The sequence below is a fragment of the Orcinus orca genome, chromosome 3 (genome assembly GCF_937001465.1).
Source record: "Orcinus orca chromosome 3, mOrcOrc1.1, whole genome shotgun sequence".
In the NCBI taxonomy this organism is placed as follows: Eukaryota; Metazoa; Chordata; class Mammalia; order Artiodactyla; family Delphinidae; genus Orcinus; species Orcinus orca.
Genome location: NC_064561.1, coordinates 170,840,874 through 170,866,919, shown reverse-complemented (window position 1 = coordinate 170,866,919; position 26,046 = coordinate 170,840,874). Strand labels below are relative to the sequence as shown.

At 44.4% G+C, this 26,046-nt stretch overlaps 1 protein-coding gene across 2 annotated transcripts in view; it reads right to left on the bottom strand.

Moving 5' to 3' along the window:
- The window catches only part of MYO10 (myosin X), a 221,120-nt gene that overhangs the window by 164,319 nt on the left and 30,755 nt on the right, over window positions 1-26,046 (bottom strand). Inside the window, exon 2 of one of the 2 annotated variants that reach the window (XM_049708320.1) lies at window positions 7,446-7,544. The exons of the other annotated variant lie outside the window; for it this stretch is intronic. Coding sequence (XP_049564277.1) covers window positions 7,446-7,544 — 99 coding nt within the window. The remainder of the gene's footprint in view (window positions 1-7,445; window positions 7,545-26,046) is intronic. 2 annotated transcript variants of the gene reach the window in all.

Sequence of the window (26,046 nt, the reverse complement as noted above, 5' to 3'; positions counted from 1 at the left end):
GTTTTGGAAATAGTGGTGACGGCTGCACACATTATGAATGTAATTAATGCCACTGAACTGTACACTCAAAAACATTTAAAGTAGTCAATTCTATGTAATTTATATTTACTACAAATAAACACACACACACACACAAGAAAGCCCAAATTCCAGTTCAAAAAAATAAATTGTATATTTATCCATTCATTTTTCTTTCAACTCAAATTTGGACATTGGTTGAAGTAAGTCAGACAGAGAAAGACAAAAATCATGTGATATCACTTACATGTGTAATCAAAAAAAATGACACAAATGAACTTATTTACAAAACAGAAATAGACTCACAGACATAGAAAACAAATTTATGGTTACCAAAGGGGAAGGGGGCGAGGAGAGGGATAAATTAGGAGCTTTGGATTAACAAAGTACTGTATATAAAACAGACAACAAGGAGGGCTTCCCTGGTGGCGCAGTAGTTGGGAGTCCGCCTGCCGACGCAGGGGACACGGGTGCCCCGGTCCGGGAAGATCCCACATGCCGCGCAGTGGCTGGGCCCGTGAGCCATGGCCGCTGAGCCTGCATGTCCGGAGCCTGTGCTCCGCAACGGGAGAGGCCACAACAGTGAGAGGCCCGCGTACCGCAAAAAAAAAAAAAAAAGACAACAAGGACCTACTGTATAGCACAGGGAACTATATTCAATATCTTGTAATAACCTATAATGGAAAAGAATCTGAAAAAGAATAGATATTTATACATATGTATAACTGAATCACTTTGCTATATACTGAAACTAACACAACATTGTAAATTAACTATACTTCCATTCCAAAAATGGTTAAAATTAAAAAAAATTTTTGGACCTTTGCAGGAGAGATCAATCATACCAAATATTTTACACACCCATCCAAAAAATTGAAAACCCCAAAAGGAATACAATGTCATAGCTGTTAACAAACACACAGACATACACACAACAGAATTTAATATGGCAGTGGTACCCCAAAAGCCAGGGCTGTATATACTATTTTAGGGATGTGCTTTGCCTCTCAACTGGACTGCAAAAAAACTACTTTGTTAAACTTTACTGTATGCCAAAAATTCTACCTTTAAATCAAATACATATCGATAAGCTAAAACACACAATTAAAATAGAGGGCAATTAACATACTCTTAGGCATAACCACAGGAAACTGCCTTTTCAGCTCCCGCATTCCACAGAGATGGCGACTTCCTATGGTTCAACGGAACCCACAGGTTAATTTGGCTGGAAGCACCGACTGCAACACCAGGGATACCTGACACTTGAGGGGCTACAGGGAGCGAAAATATAATCTGTTTCTCTCCTTTTGAGGAAAAAATGGGTAAAGTTTCCCCCAAATAAGTGCATTAATATAAGACTGTTTCTCTTTACCAAAAAGGAGAAGAAAGATTGAAAAGGGGACAGAATATACTTTTTGGTTTTTTGTTTGTTTTAAATTTATTTATTTTATTTATTTATTTCTGGCTGCGTTGGATCTTCGTTGCTGTGTGCGGGCTTTCTCTAGTTGCGGTGAGCGGGGGCTACTCTTCGCTGCGGTGCACAGGCTTCTCATTGCGGTGGCTTCTCTTGTTGCGGAGCACGGGCTCCAGCCATGCGGGCTTCAGCAGCTGTAGAACACGGCCTTCCGTAGTTGCGGCACGTGGGCTTCAGTAGTTGTGGCACACGGGCCCAGTTGCTCTGCGGCATGTGGGATCTTCCCGGACCAGGGCTCGAACCCGTGTCCCCTCCATTGGCAGGCGGATTCTTAACCACTGCGCCACCAGGGAAGCCCTGCTTTTTTGTTTCTTTGAACAACATAAAAGCAACAGAATTACGTGCAGGCCAGCTGACTACAAAGATTCTGTCCTGTTGTTCAAGAATTCGGCTCTGAGAGTCACAGTATCCTAACGACACCACTTCTGCATCATTAACGTCGTCCCCCCAAACTCCTTCCCTCCATCTTTGTAAGTTTAGCTGTCTCCCTGCTGGTTTCCCCCCGCCTGCCGCCACCATTCACGGGAGCTGCCCTGGGGGGGCCCTACCCGACCTGGGGGGCCATGCCGACTGCTGCTCGCTCACTCCGCATCCGCTCACAGAGAAGGAGCTGGCGGGGGAGACCTCTTTACGCCGGCACCTGTCTCTGCCAACTGGCTTTGCCAGTGAAGCCAGGAAGGCAGCTTCTGCGGCTGCTAAAAAGGGCTGGCATTCCTGGGCTCTCCGGGGCCAGCGTGCGCAGTCAGCTTCCTCTCAGATGACATTCTCAACTCTGTTAAAAGCTCCAGGCTCCACACTTCCCTTGAGAAGTCAGATCTGACCTGTTCCCACCTCAAGATGAAATCACTCAGTTCTAGTTGTCTGATTCCTGACAATAAGGGGGGTTGCAGGGTAACCTTCGGAGCTCTGAAATGGGAGACATTCTGGGCTGTGCCGCGGTCAATTTTCCAGCACTCAACAGGCTCGCGGGAGATTTCTCTGTGACGCAGGAGTGGACCCGTACGGGATGCGGAGAGGTCAAAAAGCTGCCGCATCCATAGGACATTCAAGGGACACAAAAAGACACCCATCAATGGGGGCAAAGTGAAGGGGTAAAAAAAGCAAAGAAAAGCATCTGGACAGAGCAGAAAGTGTATGAAAAATAACCAAAAATGCAATGAAAAATCACTACACTAACCCATCATCCAGTTCGACAAAACTCGGCCCACAGTATTAATTTTAACAAGTCAAAGTGAAGGTCAAACCCAAAAGGTTAGAGATGGCTTTAAATGAGAGATGTGATTATAAATGATGAGAGTTATGTTTCCTGTGTGGCCTGCGGAATTCTGACCATCTTGGAGGGTGGGGGATGACTTGAAAGAACCAGGCAATCTAAAGGCCTTTTTGCGGATTAATAAAATGAGAAGAATAACTTTTAAAACCGAGTCTAATTATACTTGGTGCAAATAAGAGAAGGGCAGGGAGGAGGGCATTTACTTGTAGATTGGGATGATTAATTCTCCAGCCAGTAAAATATTTCAGGAGACCCCACAGAGAGACAATGCAAACAGAAAACCCAACAGGATGGTTGCAGAGAGTAAGTGTCTTGATTAAGTTGACTGGGGTAAGTTAAAAACCTACCCCTTAAAATACAATTAGGTAAATTGATATCACTATAAGCTATTTCAGAGCGATCAAATTAGGCTCTTTTCAGGAAGGATAATAAAATAGTTGACTCTCAAAGTAAAAAATCTAATTTAAAACTCATTAGTCAATTCTACAATGTTCCAAAAGGGTGCTTCAGTGATCACCCACATGCCTGGTGAACGTTTTAGAAAAGACAAAAACATTCAGTGCCAACTTCCATCCTACCCTGTTCACCAGAGTCGATCTTTTAGCCAAATATGGACCCTGCAGAGCCACAAAAGCACGGTGCTCTTCTACAACTCTGTCCAAGGCTTCACGTGCAAGAAGACAAGTCATTTCTAACTTGCAGAGCACGTGCTGACCTACCCACGTGCTTCGTGCTCCAGAAGCCACAACTATGCATTTTTTCCAAGTGTGTTAGCATGTCACTCGCACTTTTCTTTTCCCATCGGCAAATACTTCACAGCGAGTATAACATAAGTTATGAGTCAAATGGGAACGTTTTGGTCCCCTGCACTCCTGGGACCAACCTACAGCAGTTTAAATTTTGGTGTGGGATGGAATTTTAGATTAACATAAAACTATCTCCTTGGCGAAAAAAGAATAGCTGAGCAAATGTGCAAAACCCTCAGAGACTGAATGAAGTAAGAAAACGGGCCCTTTAGGGCTCTCACCAAAAAACAACACTGCGTGATCTCCTATCTACCCCCGTCCCCGTGACCTCATTTTAGGATTTTAGTTACTCGTGGCTCCGCTTGGTTTCCGACACGAAACAGGATTTTGAAAACTGCTTTTTAATCCACCTGAGCACTATTTTGCCGCAGTCAGCACAAGCCCTGGCCACGCTTGAGGTGAAATGACGGCTGGAATTGGGGGTGGGGTGGGGGGAGGGACGGAATGCACACAGAGGAAGGGAAAGCTTCTCAGGGCCTAGGGAAAATTTTCCACCGCTGCCTCAAGCTCTTTTCCTTACGTTTGCTTCGTCCGAAACAGTAGCACGGTGGTCCGCAGGGGGTTGAGAGTACTTCCTGCTCTTCACTGTAGTAACTAGCACCCTAAGGCAGTTCTCCGACTCAAACACGGACCCGCAGTATCCATACCACCAGGTGGCTGGTGAGAAATGCAGACTCTCAGCCCCCAGCCCAGACCTGCCCATCAGAATCTGCATCCGAAACGAGACCCCCAGGTGACTCCTGTACAGTAAACCAAAGGGAAATTCAACTAATCGTTTGGAAGCTGTTCACAGATTCTGAGCGGTCCTATTTTGGTAACATAAAAATTGTACTAGAACTGTTTATAGAGATACAGAACAATACCCACTTGACAGCTTTTACCCGTTACCATTTGACCTCAAACACTGATATCTTTTTTTTTCTACTGTGGTAAGATGTACACACTGACATAAAAAGGATGACAATGGCAAATTTTAAGTGTACAGTTCAGTGGCATCAAGCACATTCACATTGTTGTGCAGCCATCACCATGATGCATCTTCAGAACTTTTTCATCTTCCCAAACTAAAACTCTGGACCCATTCAATAACTCCCCATTCTCCCTTTCTGTAGAAACACCAATATCCTAACACCCTTTAACAACATACCAAATTGGGCTGAAATTAGCCCATACTTTGAAAAGTTACCACGGGTTTGATCAGGACAAGGTCATGCTCTACATCTCTGACCCTGATTCCTTCAGAAATCTGTATCAGATAAACAGCAGGTGTGTCTGTCCTGGGGACCAGAACCAGGTAATGAACTTCTAACCCTTGGTGGCTACGCCTGTATGTTCCACAGGGAATCTGTAATGTCAAGAGAGGAAGGAGTAGGTCAGAAAAGAGAGAAACAAAAGTCTTCTGGCCACTGCCAGCTCCTGATCCATGTCTTTCCAACCTGCCTCACTTTTGTCACATTTTAAACCCTGTATTTCCTACATGGGTCGCCAAGCTAATTACAGTTGTCATACTTGGGAATGACAGAGCGGACAGTGTAAGACCAAGAATTTGATGACCGATTGAAGACTCGAAGTCAAATTTGGGAGTTGTTTCCACGTTTAAGTATATGCTTTTCTGGTTTAGTTCTTTCTAAAGCCATAATCCATAAGTACCATCAAGAAGGAAGAGAATTGCTGACCTGACCAACCCTTTCCATGCCTCATGGAGGGCTGCCCATTGACCAGCTGGCAATGGTGTCACAGGACACAGACTGCTGACCACGCGACACCAACAGTAAGTAGCACTAACAGGCTGCTAGAATTGCTGTGATGCCTCTGCGGAGCAAAGCGAAGTTTGATAGGAACAGAAAGCATCCTCAGAATCTCCAAGACACTCCGTTAAGCAAAATAAGCCAGTAACAGAAAAGGACAAATGCTGTTATGATTCCACTCGTATAAGTATCTAAAGGAGTCACAATCATAGAGACAAAGTAGAAAGGTGGTTACCAAGGGGGGGAGGTGAGATGGGGAATTAAGCGTTTGCTAGGTACAGAGTCTCAGTATTACAAGATGAAAAAGTTCTAGAGATCTACTGCCCGACAACGGGAACGGACTTAACACTACTGAACTATACATTTCAACGTGGTTAAGATGGGAATTTTAACGTTATGTGGTTTTTATCACAATTTTTCTTAAGAGGAAAAAAAGGGGAAAAAAGTAAAGTATCTTTGGGATTAAAACATAAGTAGACCTAATTATTGTAATGTAATAAAAATAGTTATGGGGACAAAAACAAACAAACAAACAAAATAATAAGTCGACAAAAAAAGAAAAGAATTCCCCATTAAGTTCTGTCAAGTCAGGTACACGGTTTAAATATTGTTTTCCCTTTTTTATTATCATCTTGAAAAGTATGTACAAGGCCTGAAAGAAACTGAATTCTCATCTGGGGAAAGTGAGATGGCAAGAGGGGAGGAGTTAAGGCAAGACAGAAAAATGCTGGCCGGGTCACTTGGTCCTTAGTTTTACAGGTCACATCACACTACCCGAGAACCTGATGGGAAAGAGACCAGACGGGGCATCAGTGACTGGGAGACACTGGATTCCCAGTGGTCTCTTTGCTCCCCTCTCCCTGCACCCACCACCCCCCTCTCTCCATTGCACATCACAGCTATATCTTCACCAACAGACAAATACTGAAGCACCATTCAAGACTCTCGGATGAAAAAGTAACTGAGGAATTGCAAAATAGCCCAGAAACATCACTGCTTATTAATCCAAGAAATGAGGAATGTACCACCAAGAGGATCATCTCTGCTCAAGGTTTTGATAACCAAGGAGCCCATCAGCCGCAAACTATACAACACTGACCTTGAAGATTTTGTTCTCAACACAACTTGCAAACAAAATTCAGCAACTGAGAGTTTGAAATACTGGCATATGATGTCATTTTAGTCCTTTATGTCTTCAATTTTAATATATGTCTCTGTGGGAGGTACCCATTTCTAAAACTAAAATTCCTTGGGATTAAAGACACACACGACTATATATAAGATAGGTAACCGACAAGGACCTACTGTGTAGCACAACGAACTCTACTCAATATCTTGTAATAACCTATAATGGAAAAGAATCTGAAAAAAAAATTTCTATATAACTGAATCACTGTGCTATACACCTGAAACTAACACAACATTGTAAATTAACTATATTTCAATTTAAAAATGTTTTAATTGGTTTCCTTATAAAATGGAGAAACTGGGCTCCTTTCACCATTGTCCAAATATAAGCAGTAGGCCAGTTTCTGGATTCAGGTATTTGTTTTCAGTGATATGGCTTTTCACTTGTTTTACACTGAAGAATAGGGACCCTGGAGCAGTGGTTCCCACAAACAGAAGGAGCTTCTTCAGTTGCTTCACAAGGTGGATGAAGAGGCTCAGGTTAGGTGGTTTGGTGCATCCTGTCCTTACAGGGACCAGGACACTGCTACAGTCTCACTGGCAGGCCAGTAGTTCCAACACTAGGAAAGTTGACGAATTTTAAGGGAACGTGGTCATGAAACCAATCGGGAAATATTGGTATATTTGAACTTTTTCTCAAATTGCTTGCACCCTATACTTCTGATTCTTCTTGATCCCCAGGAAGGAAACCAGCCAAGTGTGGTGCTCTTCTGTCCAGTACTAGTTAGAACACTTTGATTTCGATTTGGGAGAATTTTTTATTGTGTTGCTCACACACTCGAGGTGTGCATTACACATTCCTTTTGGGATTCTGTTGTATCACTTAGAAAAGATGTTTAAGGTATGAAGGGCGAGGAGAATAAGCACACGTGCCCTTACGTAGGGTCACCCGAGGAAGCAGAACACGGATGTCACGAAGCTGCAGGGACTCTGCTCACCTGACCATAGTCTGTCCGGAAGACAATGACGCCCTCTGCACAGGAATTTACGGTACTTGGAAAATGCTGGCCATTTTCTCTCAGCCAGACCCGTGTTCCCTGTAAACAAAACAAGCAGGATTTAACTATGAGTTTGGATTGCATTTTGTGGCAAAACACCACTCTTAAAATTACTATGACTACTACATTCCTTAAAAATCACCTTTTGAAAAGCAAACATCTTTCTCAAATAAGCAAGGAATGAATCTTCAAAGAAAGCATCACCCACAGCCTTACACGTGTACAAGTGTGACTGAGACAGCGTCCCACCAGACAGAGAAAGGACAGAGAAAATAGTACTAAAATGCAACTGAGGGACTTCCCTGGTGGTGCAGTAGTTAAGAATCCACCTGCCAATGCAGGGGACACGGGTTCGAGCCCTGGTCTGGGAAGATCCCACATGCCGCGGAGCAACTGAGCCCGTGCGCCACAACTACCGAGCCTGCGTGCCTAGAGCCTGTGCTCCGCAACAAGAGAAGCCACCGCAATGAGAAGCCCGTGCACTGCAACGAACAGTAGCCCCCGCTCGCCGCAAACAGAGGAAGCCCGCGTGCAGCAATGAAGACCCAACACAGCCAAAACCAAAAAATTAAATTAATTAAAATGCAATTGATTTATATGGATTATATCTTCACATACACGCTTTAAGGCAAGCACCATTATCATCCCATTTTACAGATGCAGAAGTGGAGGCCTAGAGGTAAAGAAACTTGCCCAGCATCACACATCCAGAAACCACAAGTTTAACCAGGTCACCACACTGCTTCACCCCAAGTCAAGAACTCTTTGGGACCTTCAGGCTCCATCTTCCCGGGTCCAAGCCCCATGCACTTGCCCACTTGGAGGGCATCAGGACACTCCACTGACTTCCTACTTGGACCAAATCCACATGTCAACTAGACTCTCCAAGAGAGGGATGATTTTTTAGTAAATATCACAACCCAATCCACTGGTGTGAATTTTGGTAGGATTCCACCAGACACCAAATGCACCGCAAAGTTTGCAATGATATCCCAACAGATAACAACTTCCAGATCCTACTGTTTTAACCTGGGGCACAATTTTTTGGCACTGATTTCATTTCCCTTTTTTATTTCTCCACTGGGCAAATAAAATGACAACCACAATACTTAGCCTTTCAATGCTGAATTTCCTCTTTCTTTGATTTCACAACATGAAAACTGTTTGTTTTCAAGGACAAGTGATAAAAAAAAAGTTTGAAGAAATTATTGGGTGTTCACTGATCAAATTATAAAGAGTTATCTTTATGGGAATTCTTGTACATGGTGATGGGAATGTAAATTGGTGCAGCCACTATGCAAACAGTACGGAGGTTCCTTAAAAAACTAAAAGTTGAACTACCACATGATCCAGCAATTCCACTCCTGGGTACATATCCAGAAAAAACAAAAACATTAGTTCCAAAAGAAACACTTACCCCAGTGTTCACAGCAGCACTATTTACAACAGCCAGACAGGGAAGCAACCCAAGTGCCCATCAACAGACAACTGGATAAAGAAGATGCGTGTATGTGTGTGTGTGTGTGTGTATGTGAAAATTACTCAGCCATAAACAATAATGAAATACTGCCATTTGCAGCAACGTGGATGGACCTAGATAAATCATGCTTAGTGAAGTAAGACAGAGAAAGACAAATACTGTATGATATCACTTATATGTGGAATCTAAAAAAATAACACAAATGAATGTATATGCAAAACAGGAACAGACTCACAGATACAGAAAACAAACTAGTGGTTACCAAAGGGAGGGAAGAGGGACAAATTAGGGGTATGGGATTAACAAATACAAACTATTATACATAAAATAGATAAGCAACAAGGATATACTCTATAGCACAGGGAATCATATCCATTATCTTACATAATATCCATTAACCTATAATGGAATATAGTCTGCAAAACTAGTAAATCACTACGCTATACACCTGCAACTAACACAATATTCTAAATCAACTATACTTCAATAAACAAATACTTATTTTTAAAAGAGAATTACCTTTATGACTTATGTATACCCTATGTGCTGAAATCGCTTTAGTATCTCATTATGTTATTTCTACTCTGCTCAACAATTTCATCAACTCCAACAAAAATGAAAGAGTGGAAATTTAATACCAAAATTATCACTTGAAATAGCACATAAACTTCTTTTCTAGAACTTTCAACCTCATTTCATTGATCTGCTTAATTTCTGGGGGTTTTTCTGCAGTACGCGGGCCTCTCACTGTTGTGGCCTCTCCCGTTGCGGAGCACAGGCTCCGGACGCGCAGGCTCAGCGGCCATGGTTCACGGGCCCAGCCGCTCCGCGGCATGTGGGATCCTCCCGGACCGGGGCACGAACCCGTGTCCCCTGCATTGGCAGGCGGACTCCCAACCACTGCGCCACCAGGGAAGCCCTAATTTCTCTTTTGATTTGAAATGTTAAGTGAAATATTAAAAATATATTGGTTATACATTCAACCTGTAGTTTAAGGGACTACTGTCACTCTCAACACAGAGAGATGGCAGGGGGAAAGCAATATAAAAGTAAACTAAGTATACCCATCACTTTATGCTACTTTAAGTTGTGTTACTAATAGCATAAATAGTAGCTTCCAGTAATGGAGTGCCCATGAGGTGTCACAGTCACATGCTAAGAGCCTCAATAATACTAATACTAAGCTAATCTTTGGTAAGAAAGGAATCCCTGCCCCGAAACTGAAGTTCAGAGCTTAAGTCCTTACCTAATGTCACACAGCTGGTGACCAAGCCAGGTCTCAAATCTTTCCAATTCCTAATTCCATGCTCTTTCCACACATCACACTGTCTCCTTAAAGTAATTCAGAAATCAATAAAATGCGCTAATAGGTCAGTCAACAACTAACACACAAAGGTCCCTTTAAGTGTTCAGTTATCACACACAACTCCTTCTAAAAGGGAAAATTTAATATATAAAAATCCAACTTACAAGTTACTCCCTCAGTGCCAATGTTGATCCTGCTTAAAATACACCAGCCAGGACCTAAAACGTTTGTTGTCAGCACTGTGACCCAGGATCCCTCGTAAGTCACCCTTGAGTTCAATGAAAGCATTTGGGGTCAGCAAGCTAGACCTTGGGGCTCTGGAAGGAGGGGGACCCAGAGGCAGGGCCACATGTGCATGAGGTTCCACAAGCGTTTCCGCCAAGAAGATCAAGGTGGCTGGAGCCCAAGGTTAAAATGGCACCGGCTCCTGTTTCCCTTACAAGTTCTGTGACTCTCCCAGCATCCCCGCTACAACTCTACACAAGGACCTCCACATGGGTATCCCCTTTCTCTTTATTGTGGGAATTTTAAGTTGTTAACTCCAAACTTCTTCAACCCTCCCTCCGTAGAGGGGTTGAAATTCTCCATGATAAAGATGGAAAAGAGCATCAAAAATGAGTATGAAGTGTTTCTCTATAAACCCTGAACTGTCTTATTTAAAGAACACACGTAACACCAACACGGCCGAGTTGCCATGCCTGCACAGGTCAGTCACAGACCTCCGATTCCCACTTTGGGCTAAGACACAGGTAACGTCCAGAAAGAAGGACACGACTGTTTGTCAGTCCCGATTTCTTTATTAGCAAACAGCTCCTTTCCAAAAAGGACGTTTACTACAGGCATCTATCTCTAAGACTGCTCTCTTTCAAATATCATTCCACACCAAAACTGCAGTATTTGTAATGTTCTAGAAAGAGACTTCCAAGTGCCTGAACTACTTTTTCATTCTTTTTAAAATTCACATGTCAGAGACTGCAACATTGAAAGCTTTCAAGTACCTCCGTGTACACTCATACACACACACACACTCACTTAAATGGGAATTTTCAAACTCATAAGGTAAAAACTTTTACTCACTAGGTAAAACCATAAAATAATTCACAGTGGACCTCCAACCCAGAATCCTGAATCCAAAGCTTTGTTTGCTATGACCATCATCTGCTTTGCTTTGATCAAAAAGGATTTCATGCCCCTGTTGACCAAGTATCAAAACTGTCTATTTAGTATGAATAAACATTATGTTATGAAACATTACTGAATTAATATAAACTGTCACCAGAATTAATAGAAATCTCCCAACTCCCAGGGGGTACACTGCATGCAGTTTCTTTTACTTGAGTTTTCTTGTTCTTTTCACCTTCTCATTTGAAAGTGTGACCAAGCCCTTGTTGACACAGTCCTTCCTACAGGAACAAACACACAGCTCAACCTCCTTAGTCCAAAGGTCTTTCTCAAGAGGTGTGAAGAGCTGCTAATAAACAAGTTTTACAAAATCCAGCCCAGATTTCAAATCTAGAGCCCCATGGGCCAGTTTTCCTAAACCTACAGCGGTATCTTCCCCAGATAGGAAGGGAAATGCATTCGAAACACTCCCTTTGTTCTTTGAAAAAGTTTAAACAGGCAATTTTCATAGAATCAGAATTGCAAAGTAAAACTGGTGAAATGGATATTTTTACATAGATTGTTCTGGGTGGTTTCTCTCATCCCCCAAACTTTCTGCTTCCATTCCATTAGAATAGAACACATATGCCCAGGTCCAGGAAAGAGGCCACCCACAAGCATCTGAATACGAAATCACAGAAAGACATTTACCAGACCATCCAAGTTTGAGTGGGGAAGAAAAATGTGCCCACCATATGCAAACCATTATATTCTCTCACTGTTAAATAAGACTGATAATTTAATGTACAATGCAGGCATATGGAGAAAGCTCCTAGCCAATGGAGAAAACTCACAATTGGAGCAAAGATATGCCTTTAAAAGTAGGTGGAACAAGTTTGATCATAAAATAGATGTTTTATTAAAACTTGGGACGTTTTCATCTTAATCTGAGACAGATATGTGTTAAATTCAACTTCTGAAAACTTTTTCTGCACATAATCAGCAGTAATAGTTTTACAAGACAAAGCACTTGCACAGAAAATTCCCATCTCTTTGATCTTTAGAGCAATCCTATAAGGCGGTGAGTAATACCATCCCTTCAAAAATAAGGTTTCCATTGCCAACAAATCATTTCCTGGCTCTAATAAAAAAAAGACTGACCATACCAAGTGCTGGTGACAATGTGGAGAAACTGGCAGTGATATAAAATGTTATATCCACCTTGGAAAACAGTTTGATGGTTTCTTAAAAATCAAAACATAATCTCACCGTATGTCCCAAGAATTCAACTCCCAGATATCTACCTTCTGAAAAAAAAAAAAAAAAAATTCTAAAAAGCCTTGTAAGCAAACATTCGTAGCGGCATTATTCATAATAGCCATATACTAGAAATCACTTGTCGGCAGAAAAACAATGCACAACCTAAAAGTTGCGAGTTACGTTTTATTCGAGGACCTTATGGAGGACTACAGCCTGGGAGCCAGCCTCCTGGACAGTTCCGAGTTAACAGTTGCAAACAGGTAAGGGAGGAGCCAGGATATATAGGGTTTGTGCTGGGGAAAAAAAAAAAAAAAAAGTGGTCAAACATCAAAAGATGACTGCTAAGCACAAAACCCAACATCTCAAGTTCATGACTGTAGTGTTTTTCTATGTGTGGGAAGATGCAAGAGTCTGGGCTCCTTGAAATTATTCCTTAGATATGCATCTTAACTATCTAGGGTCAAGATCCTATTTTTCTCCATCCTGAATTCCCCTCAGGGGGCACCGTTGGGGGCGACTGCAGTGGCTGATGGTGGGGATGTTCACTTTTTTACGGGAATGGCGGGCAACATTTTTTTGTCCGCACACTCAGATGTCCATCAACTGGTTCAGAAACAAAATGCGATAAACCTACACAAGGCTTAGTAATAAGAAACAAATCACAGAATCACCAACAAGGATGAATCTCAAAAACATTATGCTAAGTGAAAGAAGCTACACACAAAAAAGTAGAGAAGGGGCAAATCCATCAATGCAGAAACTAGATGAAGAGATGCCCAGAGCACGCTGCCTGCACGTGGAAACAGGAACTCTGGGGGGTCGATGGAACTCCTCTAAAACTGGACTGTGCTGATGCTGCACAACTGTATAAATGCACTAAAATCCACTCAACCGTGAATCTACAATGGGTGGATTTTATTGTATGTAATTATACCTTGGTCATTGCAAATCATTTAAAAAGATTGTCTCCCAGCCTATGTACTTCTCAATGGTACATGAACATTCTTAACCGCTCCATAATGGGAAAAACCCAATCATGTCTCTATAACTGAGCAACTGCAGTATCAAGAAACACACACACACAGCCATGATGACTGCATGGAAGAGCTGTGTTAAAACTCTGAAGATGGCTGTTGGGTTCATTAAGTTCTCCGCTCTTCATTAGGTAGACAAGGGGGCCTCGGAGACTACAAGGCTACAAGGAGACATGTCCGAACTCATCTCCAGGTGAGGCTGTGGTAGAGGGCGTCCCTGTCTCAATCACTGGCCCCCCTCCCTGGAAGATTATCATAAATCCCCGGCCAACGGTGTGTGACTCCAGTACCTCCTTGGGCAAGAAGTTGTACCTATCTCCTCCCTGCTACCACGGAAACATGACGTAGCTCTGCAAAGCCTAAAATATTTACTTTCTGGCCCTTTACGCAGAAAGTCTACTGATCCTCATTTAAGAAGATTAAACTTCTACCATAGATTTCAACTTACTGTTGCCCCATTTTTAAAAAAGTTTTTTTCTTTTAAACTATTACATTTCTCTTCTGATTTTAAGAATGATTCTCTTCCCTGAACTTTGAAAAAAATGAGTTTAAAAATAAGGTAGGAAAACAACCCTAAAAAGAGATAATGATGATGGACTTTAAATACCATGCTGTGTGGCATGTTCTAATTACAGATTCACAGAAAAGAGAACATTCTTCAGCCAAACACACAACTCAGTCTTAGACCCAGAACAGGGCACTGCACTTATTTTTCTCCCACAACTGCTTACTTGGCCCACATTGAGTACCACGGTTCAGGAGTCTAACAACCTACACCATAAAGTAACAAACTGTTCCTGAAATGAGATCTGCTCTTTTTTTTTTTTAAAGACAAAGAGGTCAAATAGATTTGTAATGGAAAGATTAATATGGTTATTTAAATCTGCAGTAAGTTAATCAGGCAAAAGAAAGTTCTCCTCTTTTGCCGGCAATGACTTAGTAAAGAAGTAACCTGGCTTAGAAGATGTCTAATGTAACAGGCTGGGACATGGGGGTCCCTGCTCTTGAAGATACTGAATTCCAGAAACGAGATGTGGGTAAAATGTGTTAGTACAAGGATTTAAACAGTATTTTAAAAACTGAGGTGTAACTGACATGTAACATACTAGTTCCAGGTATACAACATAATGATTTGATATCTGTATATACTGAGAAGTGATCAACACAGTAAATCTAGTCAACATCCATCACCGCACATAGTTAATTCTTTTTTTCTTATGAGAACTTTTTCTTTTGTCGGTACGCGGGCCTCTACCTGTTGTGGCCTCTCCTGTTGCGGAGCACAGGCTCCGGAAGCGCAGGCTCAGCGGCCATGGCTCACGGGCCCAGCCGCTCCGCGGCATGTGGGATCTTCCCGGACCGGGGCACGAACCCGTGTCCCCTGCATCGGCAGGCGGACTCTCAACCACTGCGCCACCAGGGAAGCCCTATGAGAACTTTTAAGATCTACTCTCTTTGCTAAGAGAGTAGCAAATATACCATATGGTATTATTAACCCTAGTCACCATGCTGTCCATTAGGTCCCCAGGATTTATTTTATATCTGTAAGTTTGTACCATTTGACCCCCCTCACCCAATTCCCCCACCCCCTACGTCTGGCAACCACTAATCTGTTCCATCTATGAGTTCGGGGGGGGGGTTGTGGGGGAAATGTTCCCACGTAAGTGAGATCTCTCCTCTTTTATAGTCATTTTTGTTGTTGTTGGAAGTAGGAACACCTTTTCATCAACTGAACAGATGCTATTTTTTTCCAATCCTTATCACTCAAATCCACCTTAAAGGACACAGGGCATTTATAACATACAGAGTCCTAACACAGGTTCTTCCACCACATCACTACTGACATTTTGGGTGAGGTAGTTTTTTGCTGAGCAGAGCTGACTGTCCTAGTTGGGAACCACTGGTCTAGAGTAACAGAAAGTTCTAGAGCCACAGCCAAATTAAAGGAGTTTTCAAACCCACTAACTTAAAGCAGACTCCACTGTCTCAATTCTAGGAATTTCCACAACCCCCCAAAGTAGGATCAGCCCAGACACGGTCTACCTGGGGCAGATCTAATTTCCGGTGACCTTGGCTGGGTGCTTACACAGGGAAGGGAGGGGCCTGTACAATGTGATTCAAAACATCTGACGAGCAGAAGGGAGGAGGTCTCCGAGGCAGACAGCTGGACGGCAGTACTAGGGGGACTCTCTCCTTTTTCTCCTCTCTTTCCACTGTGCTGTTTTGGGGTTTTTTTAATGTACTTTTCATGTTTAGAACTAACAATGTTTTTATGCAGACAGCTGGAACTGCAGAGATGAAACCTCTCCAAACCCTGTGCTCTTTCACCTCAGGGGAGATTTCAACCCCAAGTCCTTGCAAAACCTCAACGCACAACTTGTCAGAATGTTTGGAAACGGTGCAGGTGAGAACAAAGTGAAGCATCATCACGCGTACAGAGTGAGTATGAAAAATACAGCGTGAACACGAGCAGTGGGGACAAAGGAGCATTGCTGGCTGGAGACAAGCTTAGAAATGAAAGGAAAAGGTGGAGCCCAAGGCATCTCCCCTGCAGAGACAGCCACCCCTCGAGAGGGGACCTGGAAAAAGTGAAGCAGCTGGGCAGCCACCGTCCCCAGAATCCCTACTGCCGCGGGTGGTCTGTGCATTCCTCGCCACGCAGCAGGCAGAGCATGGGGCCGCCGAGGCTGAGTGATCCCCTGACTCACTTCCTCCTCGTGACTGTGAGGCTTCAGACCTGAGGCTGGCACTCCTTTCTGCACAACTGTCTCAGATGCCAAAGAGCCCTGGACTGCTTGGCGCCCAGTGGAACTTGGGCGGTTTCAGGCTCAGTGCTCAAAGGATGCAGAATTCAGGTAGTGCGGGCCCAGCACCAACTGCTGAGGAGGGAAAAGTAATGACAGGAGGCTGTGAGCACACAGCCCGGAATGTCAGAAGCATGTGGCGTAAGGATCCCAAGTTTGTACCATTTCACTGTGGTTATGGAACAGCGATGGTGTTTGTTTTCTACAATAGGCAACGCCAAGAACAACTGTTCTACACCCATCAGAGCTGATGCCACCATGAAATTCCAGGGGAAAATGTATTGCTGCCACTCATCTTCAGAACTCATAGACATAACCCCTCCCACACAAACACTCCCAAAGACTGTGTGAGAAGTGTGGCGTTAACTCCCCAGACTGGCCTAGGGAAGTCTTTAAAGGCACCGCTTTTTTTTTATATATATAAGGAATATATTCCAGCTCTCTGTAGCTGAAATGCGCTTGTAGCTGTCAGCTGTGTCATCATCAGGGGCAACATCATTTCTTGGGCCTGCCTATGGGCCTAAAGATCATTTATAGCACTATTCCCAGAGGAAGATGTGTCATGTCCCAAACACCTAACCATCAACACATAAAAAACAGTATGGTTGTAAACTGAGACTGCCTACATTCAATACTATAAAGTTCACAATCTGTCCCGTGCCCCTGGAGAGTTCCCAGTGAGAAGGATCGTGTGGCATCCATATTCTTTCCCGCTGTCCGCCCGTAAGGTCAAACTCTGTCACCACTATGAGCTGTAGCTTCCATGCAGAAAATAACATGAAGAGTACGTGAGCAGTAGGAGGTGGAAAGGCAGAAAAAAGAAGAAAGAAAACAGTAAAAGATTTTGCCAACAATAAACTAATCTTTGTTCATTGTTGCCCAGGTGAAGATACAAAGACACATTGATATCCCCCGCTCCCAATCAAAACAAAAACAAATTACGCTAACGGGCAAGACACCTTATTTATGAACTTGTAATTCTTTAAAGAGTTTATTCGGACTTCCCTGGAGGCACAGTGGTTAAGAATCCACCTGCCAATGCAGGGGACATGGGTTTGAGCCCTGGTCCGGGAAGATCTCACATGCCGCGGAGCAACTAAGCCCATGAGCCACAACTACTGAGCCTGCGCTCTAGAGCCCGCGAGCCACAACTGCTGAGCCCGCGTGCCACAACTGCTGAAGCTCGCGTGCCCAGAGCCCATGCTCCGCAACAAGAGAAGCCACCGCAATGAGAAGCCCGTGCACCACAGCGAAGAGTAGCCCCCCCTCACCACAACTAGAGAAAGCCCGCGTGCAGTGACGAAGACCCAACGCAGCCAAAAATAAATAAATAAAAACAAATAAATAAATAAATTTTAAAAGAAAGTTTATTCCCCTGATTATGGGGTTCCAACTTGCCAACTGATTCCATCCCGGCTTTATATTCTAATTTTCTCTACCTTCCTCACAACTCCTCCAAACAGCTTTTCAGTTATTCTTTCAAACTACAGTGACTAGAAATAATCCCAGAAACAATTTGACACTGAAAGAAACGAGATATCTCCAAGCCGCTGAGACAATCTCAGACAGTGTAGGAATGTGACAATCCAAGGAACAAAAAACGAATTATTCCATCTCTTAGTTAACCAATCATCACACAGCCAACACATATGTGTTTAAAAGAAAACAGAAAATGGACCCAAAGAATCAGCCAACACACCTAAAATCTATTCAATCTATAAGTCACTTCACCCATAAATCCATCCACCCACCCACCTGGCCAGCTTTCCGCAAGCATCTTTTGAGCCCCCTACTACGTACGTACCAGGCACTCTGAAAAGATTCACCAGTATATAAAACCGTTCCTGCTCTAAACCATTTATATGTTAGAGGTAAAACTATGCCTGTTCTAATACTCTCTTCCTATATAGTCTTTCTTCTGAAGAAAGGAATTAGGTAACAGGAAGAGCAGAAGAATAAGAGAAGGAAGAGAAGCAGGTAAATGGGAATGGGCCTTGCAGACTTTATAAAATGAAGACAACTGTTCTAAGAACTCTCAAAAACTACTGGAAATCCTCTCTAAGGGACACAAAACAAAAGGCTTCAGAACTGCCTTCCATTCTTCCTTTTAGTGGAAACAGTAGGAGATATAGAACAGAAGGGACAATAAAAGAACATCACAAGATGTTTTCACTCCTCGTGGAACGTAATACCAGACGTCCTCTACCTCTTATTTCCTAGAGTTCTGTCCTTTTCTATTCTTGACAAGAATACTTTTCTTTCAAACACACACACACACACAGACACAAAAAAAAAACTGGTAAGATAATCTTAATGAAATCCTGGCTGTATTCTGGCTACCATCTGTTTTTAGAAAAAATACACAAACTTACTCAGGAGTTTGTCGTTACTTCATAAAAACGAATGACCCAAGAACACAGTAGGAAGTAAATAAACTTGAAACGGCTATTTCTCATTTCAGCTGCGTACATCCTCCTTAATTCCTTTGCAGGATTTTATTGAATTCAAAAACATTTAATCTTTTTCATAAAATCCTACTTCCTGAATTGAGAGTTGCACAAGAAATCATCCAGCCCCAAAGTGACAGGTATCATGTTGGTGAGAACATGAAAAAACTGGAACCCTCAGACCCTGCTGGTGAGAACATGAAAAAACTAGAACCCTCATACCCTGCTGGTGAGAACATGGAAAAACTAGAACCCTCATACCCTGCTGGTGAGAATGTAAAATAGTGCAGCTGCCCTGGGAAACGGTCTGGCAGGTCCTCAAAAAGTTAAACATAGTCACTATACGACCCAGGAATTCCACTCCCAGCTATATACATGAGAAATGAAAACATATGGCCACACGAAAACCTGCATATAAATGTTCCCAGCAGCATTATTCACAACAGCTCAAACAGGGAAACAAACAAACTGAGGGACAGACTTTTTAAAAAATGTGGTATATTCGGAGAACGGAGTATTATTCAGCGATAAAAAAGGATGCAGAACTGATACACGTTACAATATGGATGAGCCTTGAAAACATTACACTGGCTGAAAGCAGCCAGTCACCAAGCACCACGTATTGTAGGATTCCATGTACATGAAATGTCTAGAAGGTAAAGCCAAAGAGATAGAAAGCAGATTGCTGGCAGCCTAGGGCAGGTGTAGGCAGGGACTGGGAACAGGGCGTGACTGCTAATAGGTGTGCGGTTCCCTTTATGGAGTGACGAAAACGTTCTGGAGTTAGACAGTGGTGATGGCTGCACAGCTATTAGTATATATGAGCGTTCGTATATGAGGATATTACACCAGTAGTATACTTAGTGAATACACTAAAAACCACTGAACTGGACACTTTAAAAGGCTCACGTCTATATGTGAATTATCTCACAAATGGAAAAGAGGAGAGGGGGAGAGAGACAAACAGCTAGAAGAAAAACAGGCTCACACCTGACTTCATTCACTCCCCGGATCCAGTTATCCCAAAGGCCATCTTCATCCCTGACCTCCCTCATTACGCAGGTCCAAGAAATTCCTCTTTCCAGTTTACACTGGTTTTTACTGAGTCTCCATCATTTACAAGCAAAGGAATAGCAGCTATTATTTTTGCAGCAGACAAATGTCATGACTTTCAGAAGACATCTAGAATGCAATTCACTCACCCATGTCAACGACCATAAGTTTTATATGCTTTCCCTTGAACGTCAAAACGAGTTATTTCAGTGCTTTGACGACGTGATGTATGTTATACTAGGATTTTATCACCTGTATTATAGGAGGCAGTGGTGGGTTTGTTTCACTAGCCAGTGAATTCCCAGCACCTAGAACAGGGCCAGACACACTGGATGAGGGATAAGTATTCATTCACTCTGAATCCCAAATCCTATCTCAGGGCCCCGCGCACTGCCCAGGGAACACATGGTGGCATCTGCAGGAACCGTGCTGCTCACAGAGAGATGCAGCGTCACTCAAGATGTCAGTAAGAGGCCACAGAAACCGCATTGGATGCTTCCCCAGAAGGTATGGACTCAAATCCAGCTCTACTACCTGTAGCTCAGGACAGCTGTAAATTACTTGAGACTTCTCCATGCAAACTGAGAAGTCATCTAACTTGTCTGTTGTACAAGCACAAGATCACACGAGACAGCTTACCAAAGTGCTCCAAAGGCACAGGGCCCTCGACACAGCATGGCAGTATCTATATTTGGGGTCTTGCTGCCAGCACCTCCCAGGTCACACCCAGGAGGGCTTTCAGCCATCGTATGGTTTTCATTTTGCTTTCCTCTGAATGCCAAGCTACAGAACCTAAAAACACACAGGCCTAGTTTAAATAACCATGGGAACTGACCTCTCCTCCCAACCACCAAAACTACAACTTCAGTTGCTTTCCAGCTACGAAACACTTAAAAATAACTTGCAAAGACAGGCTACACCCATCAGGAAGGTGATGGGGGTGCTGAGGGTGGTGGAAACAGTCTAAGTGACCGAAGTGCCTGTGTTTGTTCCATTTGATATCTACCATGATTTTATCTAAATAAAATGATTTCTCTCCTGTGCCAAAACCCATTCCATCTCTTCTTGGGTTCCAGAGAGATCTGGGTAGAGAAAGACACTGTCTTAAAAAGGCAGCGTATCCAACAGCCCAGTGGCAATGCCAGGTTATGCCTCCATCACTAACTTGGGCTGAAATCTGAGATTCTTCTCCAAGGACACAGGCCTCTCCGTTGGAGGGCAGGTACAAGACATGGAGGAGGACACACAGGCACCTGGCACACGACAGGCCAGAGAGGCGGCAGAAGGCAGCGGGGTTTGTGGTGGTTTTGCCGTTGTTAAGTCAACCTTTTATTTTCTGAAGAGCTCCAGATTTTACAGAGAAGTTGCAAAGCTAATACAGACAGTCCCCACACACCTTCACTTGGGTTTCCCTAACTGTTAACATTCATCACAGCTAAGGAGCCAACACAGGTGCATTACTATGAATGCAACCCAACACTTCATGTGGATTTCACACCAGTGTTTCCCTGACGTCCTTTTCCTGTCCCAGGATTCCATCCAGCACATTCTACTTAGTCCTCATGCCTCCTCAGGGCTTCTCTGCTCTGTGACAGTGTTTAAAGGCTTTGGCAGTTTTGAGGAATACAGGTCAGGTATTCCGTAGACTGTCCCTCCATCAGGGACTGTCTTAGGTTACCATGGAGTGTAGTGGTTTCCAATGATGGTTCAAATCCAGGAGTCAAACTGCCTGAATGGGAATCCTGGCTTTACTGCCTCTTAGCCACGTGGCCTGGGACAAATTAACCTCCACAGCCCTCGGTTTCCTCATCTTCAGAAGAGCAGAAATAAACCCTCCCTCCCTCCAGGGTACTGTGGAGATTAAACAGGCTATAACTCTGAGAACGAAGGTGAGGGGATAGTCAGGAATTCTCCACGGGGAGACACGGTCACCGACTGACTGAACACAGATGCTGGGCCACAGCAATCCCACTACTGGGCATATACCCTGAGAAAACCATAATTCAAAAAGAGTCATGTACCACAATGTTCATTGCAGCTCTATTTACAATAGCCCGGAGATGGAAACAACCTAAGTGTCCATCATCGGATGAATGGATAAAGAAGACGTGGCACATATATACAATGGAATATTACTCAGCCATAAAAAGGAACGAAATTGAGCTATTTGTAATGAGGTGGATGGACCTAGATTCTGTCACACAGAGTGAAGTAAGTCAGAAAGAGAAAGACAAATGTCGTATGCTAACACATATATATGGAATTTAAGAAAAAAAAAGTCATGAAGAACCTAGGGGTAAGACAGGAATAAAGACACAGACCTACTAGAGAATGGACTTGAGGATACGGGGAGGGGGAAGGGTAAGCTGTGACAAAGCGAGAGAGAGGCATGGACATATATACGCTACCAAACGTAAGGCAGATAGCTACTGGGAAGCAGCCACATAGCACAGAGAGATCAGCTCGGTGCTTTGTGACCGCCTGGAGGGGTGGGATAGGGAGGGTGGGAGGGAGGGAGACGCAAGAGGGAAGAGATATGGGAACATATGTATATGTATAACTGATTCACTTTGTTATAAAGCAGAAACTAACACACCATTGTAAAGCAATTATACTCCAATAAAGATGTCAAAAAAAAAAGATGTTGGGCCAGAGACACAGGACAAAGATTCGTAACAGGCAAACCTGACTTCCAGAAACCTGCGGTCCAGGCCTGACGCCACGGGGCTCATCTGGGGACACACACAGAGCACCCGTGTGTGAGGCGCTGGCGAAGGAACCAGGCCTCACGGGAGCAGGATTCTGAAGGATGAGCAGGACCCCCCGCCATGGGCCAGTGGGAGTCTCAAGGTAAAAGGTCCAATTTCCTGCCAATTAGCTGAGGACTGGTGACGAAGATACACTGTCAACGGGCCTACCTGCTCTGTAAACCATCTATAAACTATGAACAGCTCCACACACCAAAAAACGAAGGCATTCACCTTCCTCTAGTCCGAGAAAGAAAAGTCTCAAACTCTAACCGACCAGGCTCTAGAGACCACTGACCAATAAAATGGGGGCCAAATTACATTGTTTTCCAATGCAGTAGACTTTTTTCCAACTATATTTGTTAGAAAACAAACACAAAAATACCCCCAGCAGCCAAGTCTTTGAGGTATCAACTTTTAATTCCACCTCAGTCCCTAAGACTCTTGAGTCACTCAAAGCTTGGAAATTCTCAAGATCTCCTCGAGTAGAACCGATAGGTGGGCAGAAGCAGGGGCCAGGGCTGTAGTTAAGACCCTACTGGGGGGGGACAAGAATAAGCCAAGCCCGGGGGCAGGGGAATGGGTGAAGTCTGGAGCCTGCAAACCAATCAGCCCAGGGCCACTGGGGCGGGTAACTCGAAGCTCTGAGTGCTGACGCTAAGGGAGGTTCCTCCCGGACCCCTGGATGCCAGGCCCCACCAGCACCAAAGCGGCCCTGGCCCAATGCGAAGGCCCTGTGCCCTCCTTTCTCGTTCCCAGGAAACCTCTCACTACCCGCAGGCCAGCGGTGAGAACAAGGCTCAGTCCAGCCAAGAGCTGCTTGCCCAGCGAGGGGCGAAAGGGAATTTCCTAGGAGTGGAGTCCGGCAGCCCTGTCTTCCTCCGTCCCGCCCGACTCCGTCCTCCCCAGGCCACTCTAGCCACACCTGAAGCCTCACCACACACACACACCAACTGCCCCGCTCAGTAAAAAGCCCGATTCATGGCTGGCAGCGGGAGGGCTTGCGTGCAAACGCAAACCCACCAGGGTGAACCCCTGACACAGAGGGGCCCCTCCTGTAGAGCAGGGTGGACACGGGATGGGGGTAGGCGGGGCCAGGCAACAGCTCCACGGAGGCAGGACTCTGCCCCTAAGGCCAGCTCCCGGCCTCTCCTCCCGCCATCCTCCTCCTGGCCTCACAACATTCTGCAAGACGGAGCCCTCCTCTACTTCACGGCAGGAGCGCAACTACGGGAGAGGGAGCTCGGGACTCAGACGTCAGGCCGAGCAAATATCCAATAAGCTATCACGGGACAGAAAGGGTTCAGAAGGGAGGCTCTCGTCCCCTGACCTTACAGCAGAACCAAATGCCCATGGGAGCTTGCACAGCACCCAGGGACTAACTCCAGATGGGCAGAGCTGGAAGGGTGGGACCGCACCCTGACTCTAGGCCCAGGCCTTCCGCGGGGGGTGGACCCAAACAAACGAGGGCTCCTTCCTCCCCCCATCGCAAGTTCACCAATTCAGACATCCTCACACCTCCTCTGACTCCTAGGAAACACCTGATGCCCTTTGTACACCCCTGCACAAAGCAAACTCCAGCTTAAACGAGTCCAACACCTAGCTTAAACCACTGATCTGAACAGCTGCCCCAAGAGGGGAAAGCATTAGATCCAAGCGAAACCAGGAAGGAAGAGAGGCAGGGAGGGAAGAAATTAAAAGAAAAGGAAGGAAGTTAGTTAACAAGGTGAACAGCCTGCCCGCAAAGCAGAACGCACTGCTCAGGGGTAATGTACTATGCACGCGAAGTATGCCTCCGCCACTCTTATTTACCCCAATAATGTACGCTCATTGCAAGCCGAGTGTTTGTCTTGAAATTATTTAGCCGGATGTCATTTCCAAACAGGTTATTTAAAAATCATTTGAGAAGTTCTCACAAAACTGCACCTCTAACAAAACTGGCTTGCTAAACATTACCTAAAGATGTACGCTTTGTAAGCAAATGTCCTTCACTAGCATTATTAGGGACTCTGCAGTACCACCACCATTGTATTGGCCCACCAATAAAACACCATAGTATCCTACTCCAAGATTACTGAAAGTGCTATACTGGTGCGTGAAACCAGCATCCCTGGACAAACCCACGGAAATCCGTGTTTAACCATAACTCAGCTGCACCAACAGCAATGCATCTTCCTTCCAGACTTCCACAGAATGCCTAGGTACTGCTCTCTCTTACTAGCACCAGGCAAACTCGAAGGCCTCTTACGTCGTACAATCCAAACTTCTTTGTCCCCCCTACAAATGCCACGGCAGCTTGTCAACAGACACTGGAAATCTAGAGAAATCACCACTCATCTCCACTGCCCTGATCCAGGCGACGGTGATGGCTCTCCTGGGGACATCGTACTTGGGCTCCAAAATCCAATCATTTAGAAGGGCAGCGCCAAAAGGGTTCAAAGACTCCTTCATTTGACTGGAAAGAGCAAAAGGACCCCCATCTACCACCAAAGAGGTTTGTTTAAAATGCAAGTGGATCATAGAAAACCAGTGAGGACAAAAGGTGCCTGGTGGCTAACCGAGAATTCAGCCCGATCGGGGTGACCCACCAAACGCCATCGAGCATTTGAAGAGGTGTCACTACAACTCCACAGACCCCATTCATCTCAAGAACTCCTTGAACTCTTGTTGTTCTAAGAAAGCGCTGACCTGCAATACGTGTGCCCTCTTGCTGTCATCAATCAGAGACTGGGAGATAAGCCGAATTCTTCCGAGAAGCACTTCTGGCAGGCAGCGGAGGGCTGGAGCAGCTGAGCAGTCACAGAGGAAGTTGTACTGTCCTCCTTGGCGGTAACAGTGGCTAGAATCAGCTCCCAGGACTCCCGGGAGAGATTTCCAGGAGCTCCCTGCTCCCTGGAGGGCAGTTCCCTAGGGACCCTACTTGCCTCCTGGGTAAGTGTCTCTTTAGCCCAGCGCTCCCCAACAAAACTGATACAAGCCACATACAGGGTTTGAAATTTTCTAGCAATCACGAACCTTGGCGGAAAAAAAAAAGAAACAGGCGAGATTTTAATAATATCTGTTAAATAACATGTTACTTAACCCCACAGAGATTATATGTTTTAACTTCAACGTAGAATCAATATAAAAATGGAGAATTTTATATTTTTTTTCTGCACTAATTCTCAAAGTGTGGGGAATATTTTACACTCAGTGTACATCTCCGTTCAGAACAGACATTTTCCACGTGCCCACTAGCCCCATGTGCTAGTGGCTACAGCACTGGACCAGGAAGTTCTGTTAGACTCTACAGATGTAACTCTGTGAGCT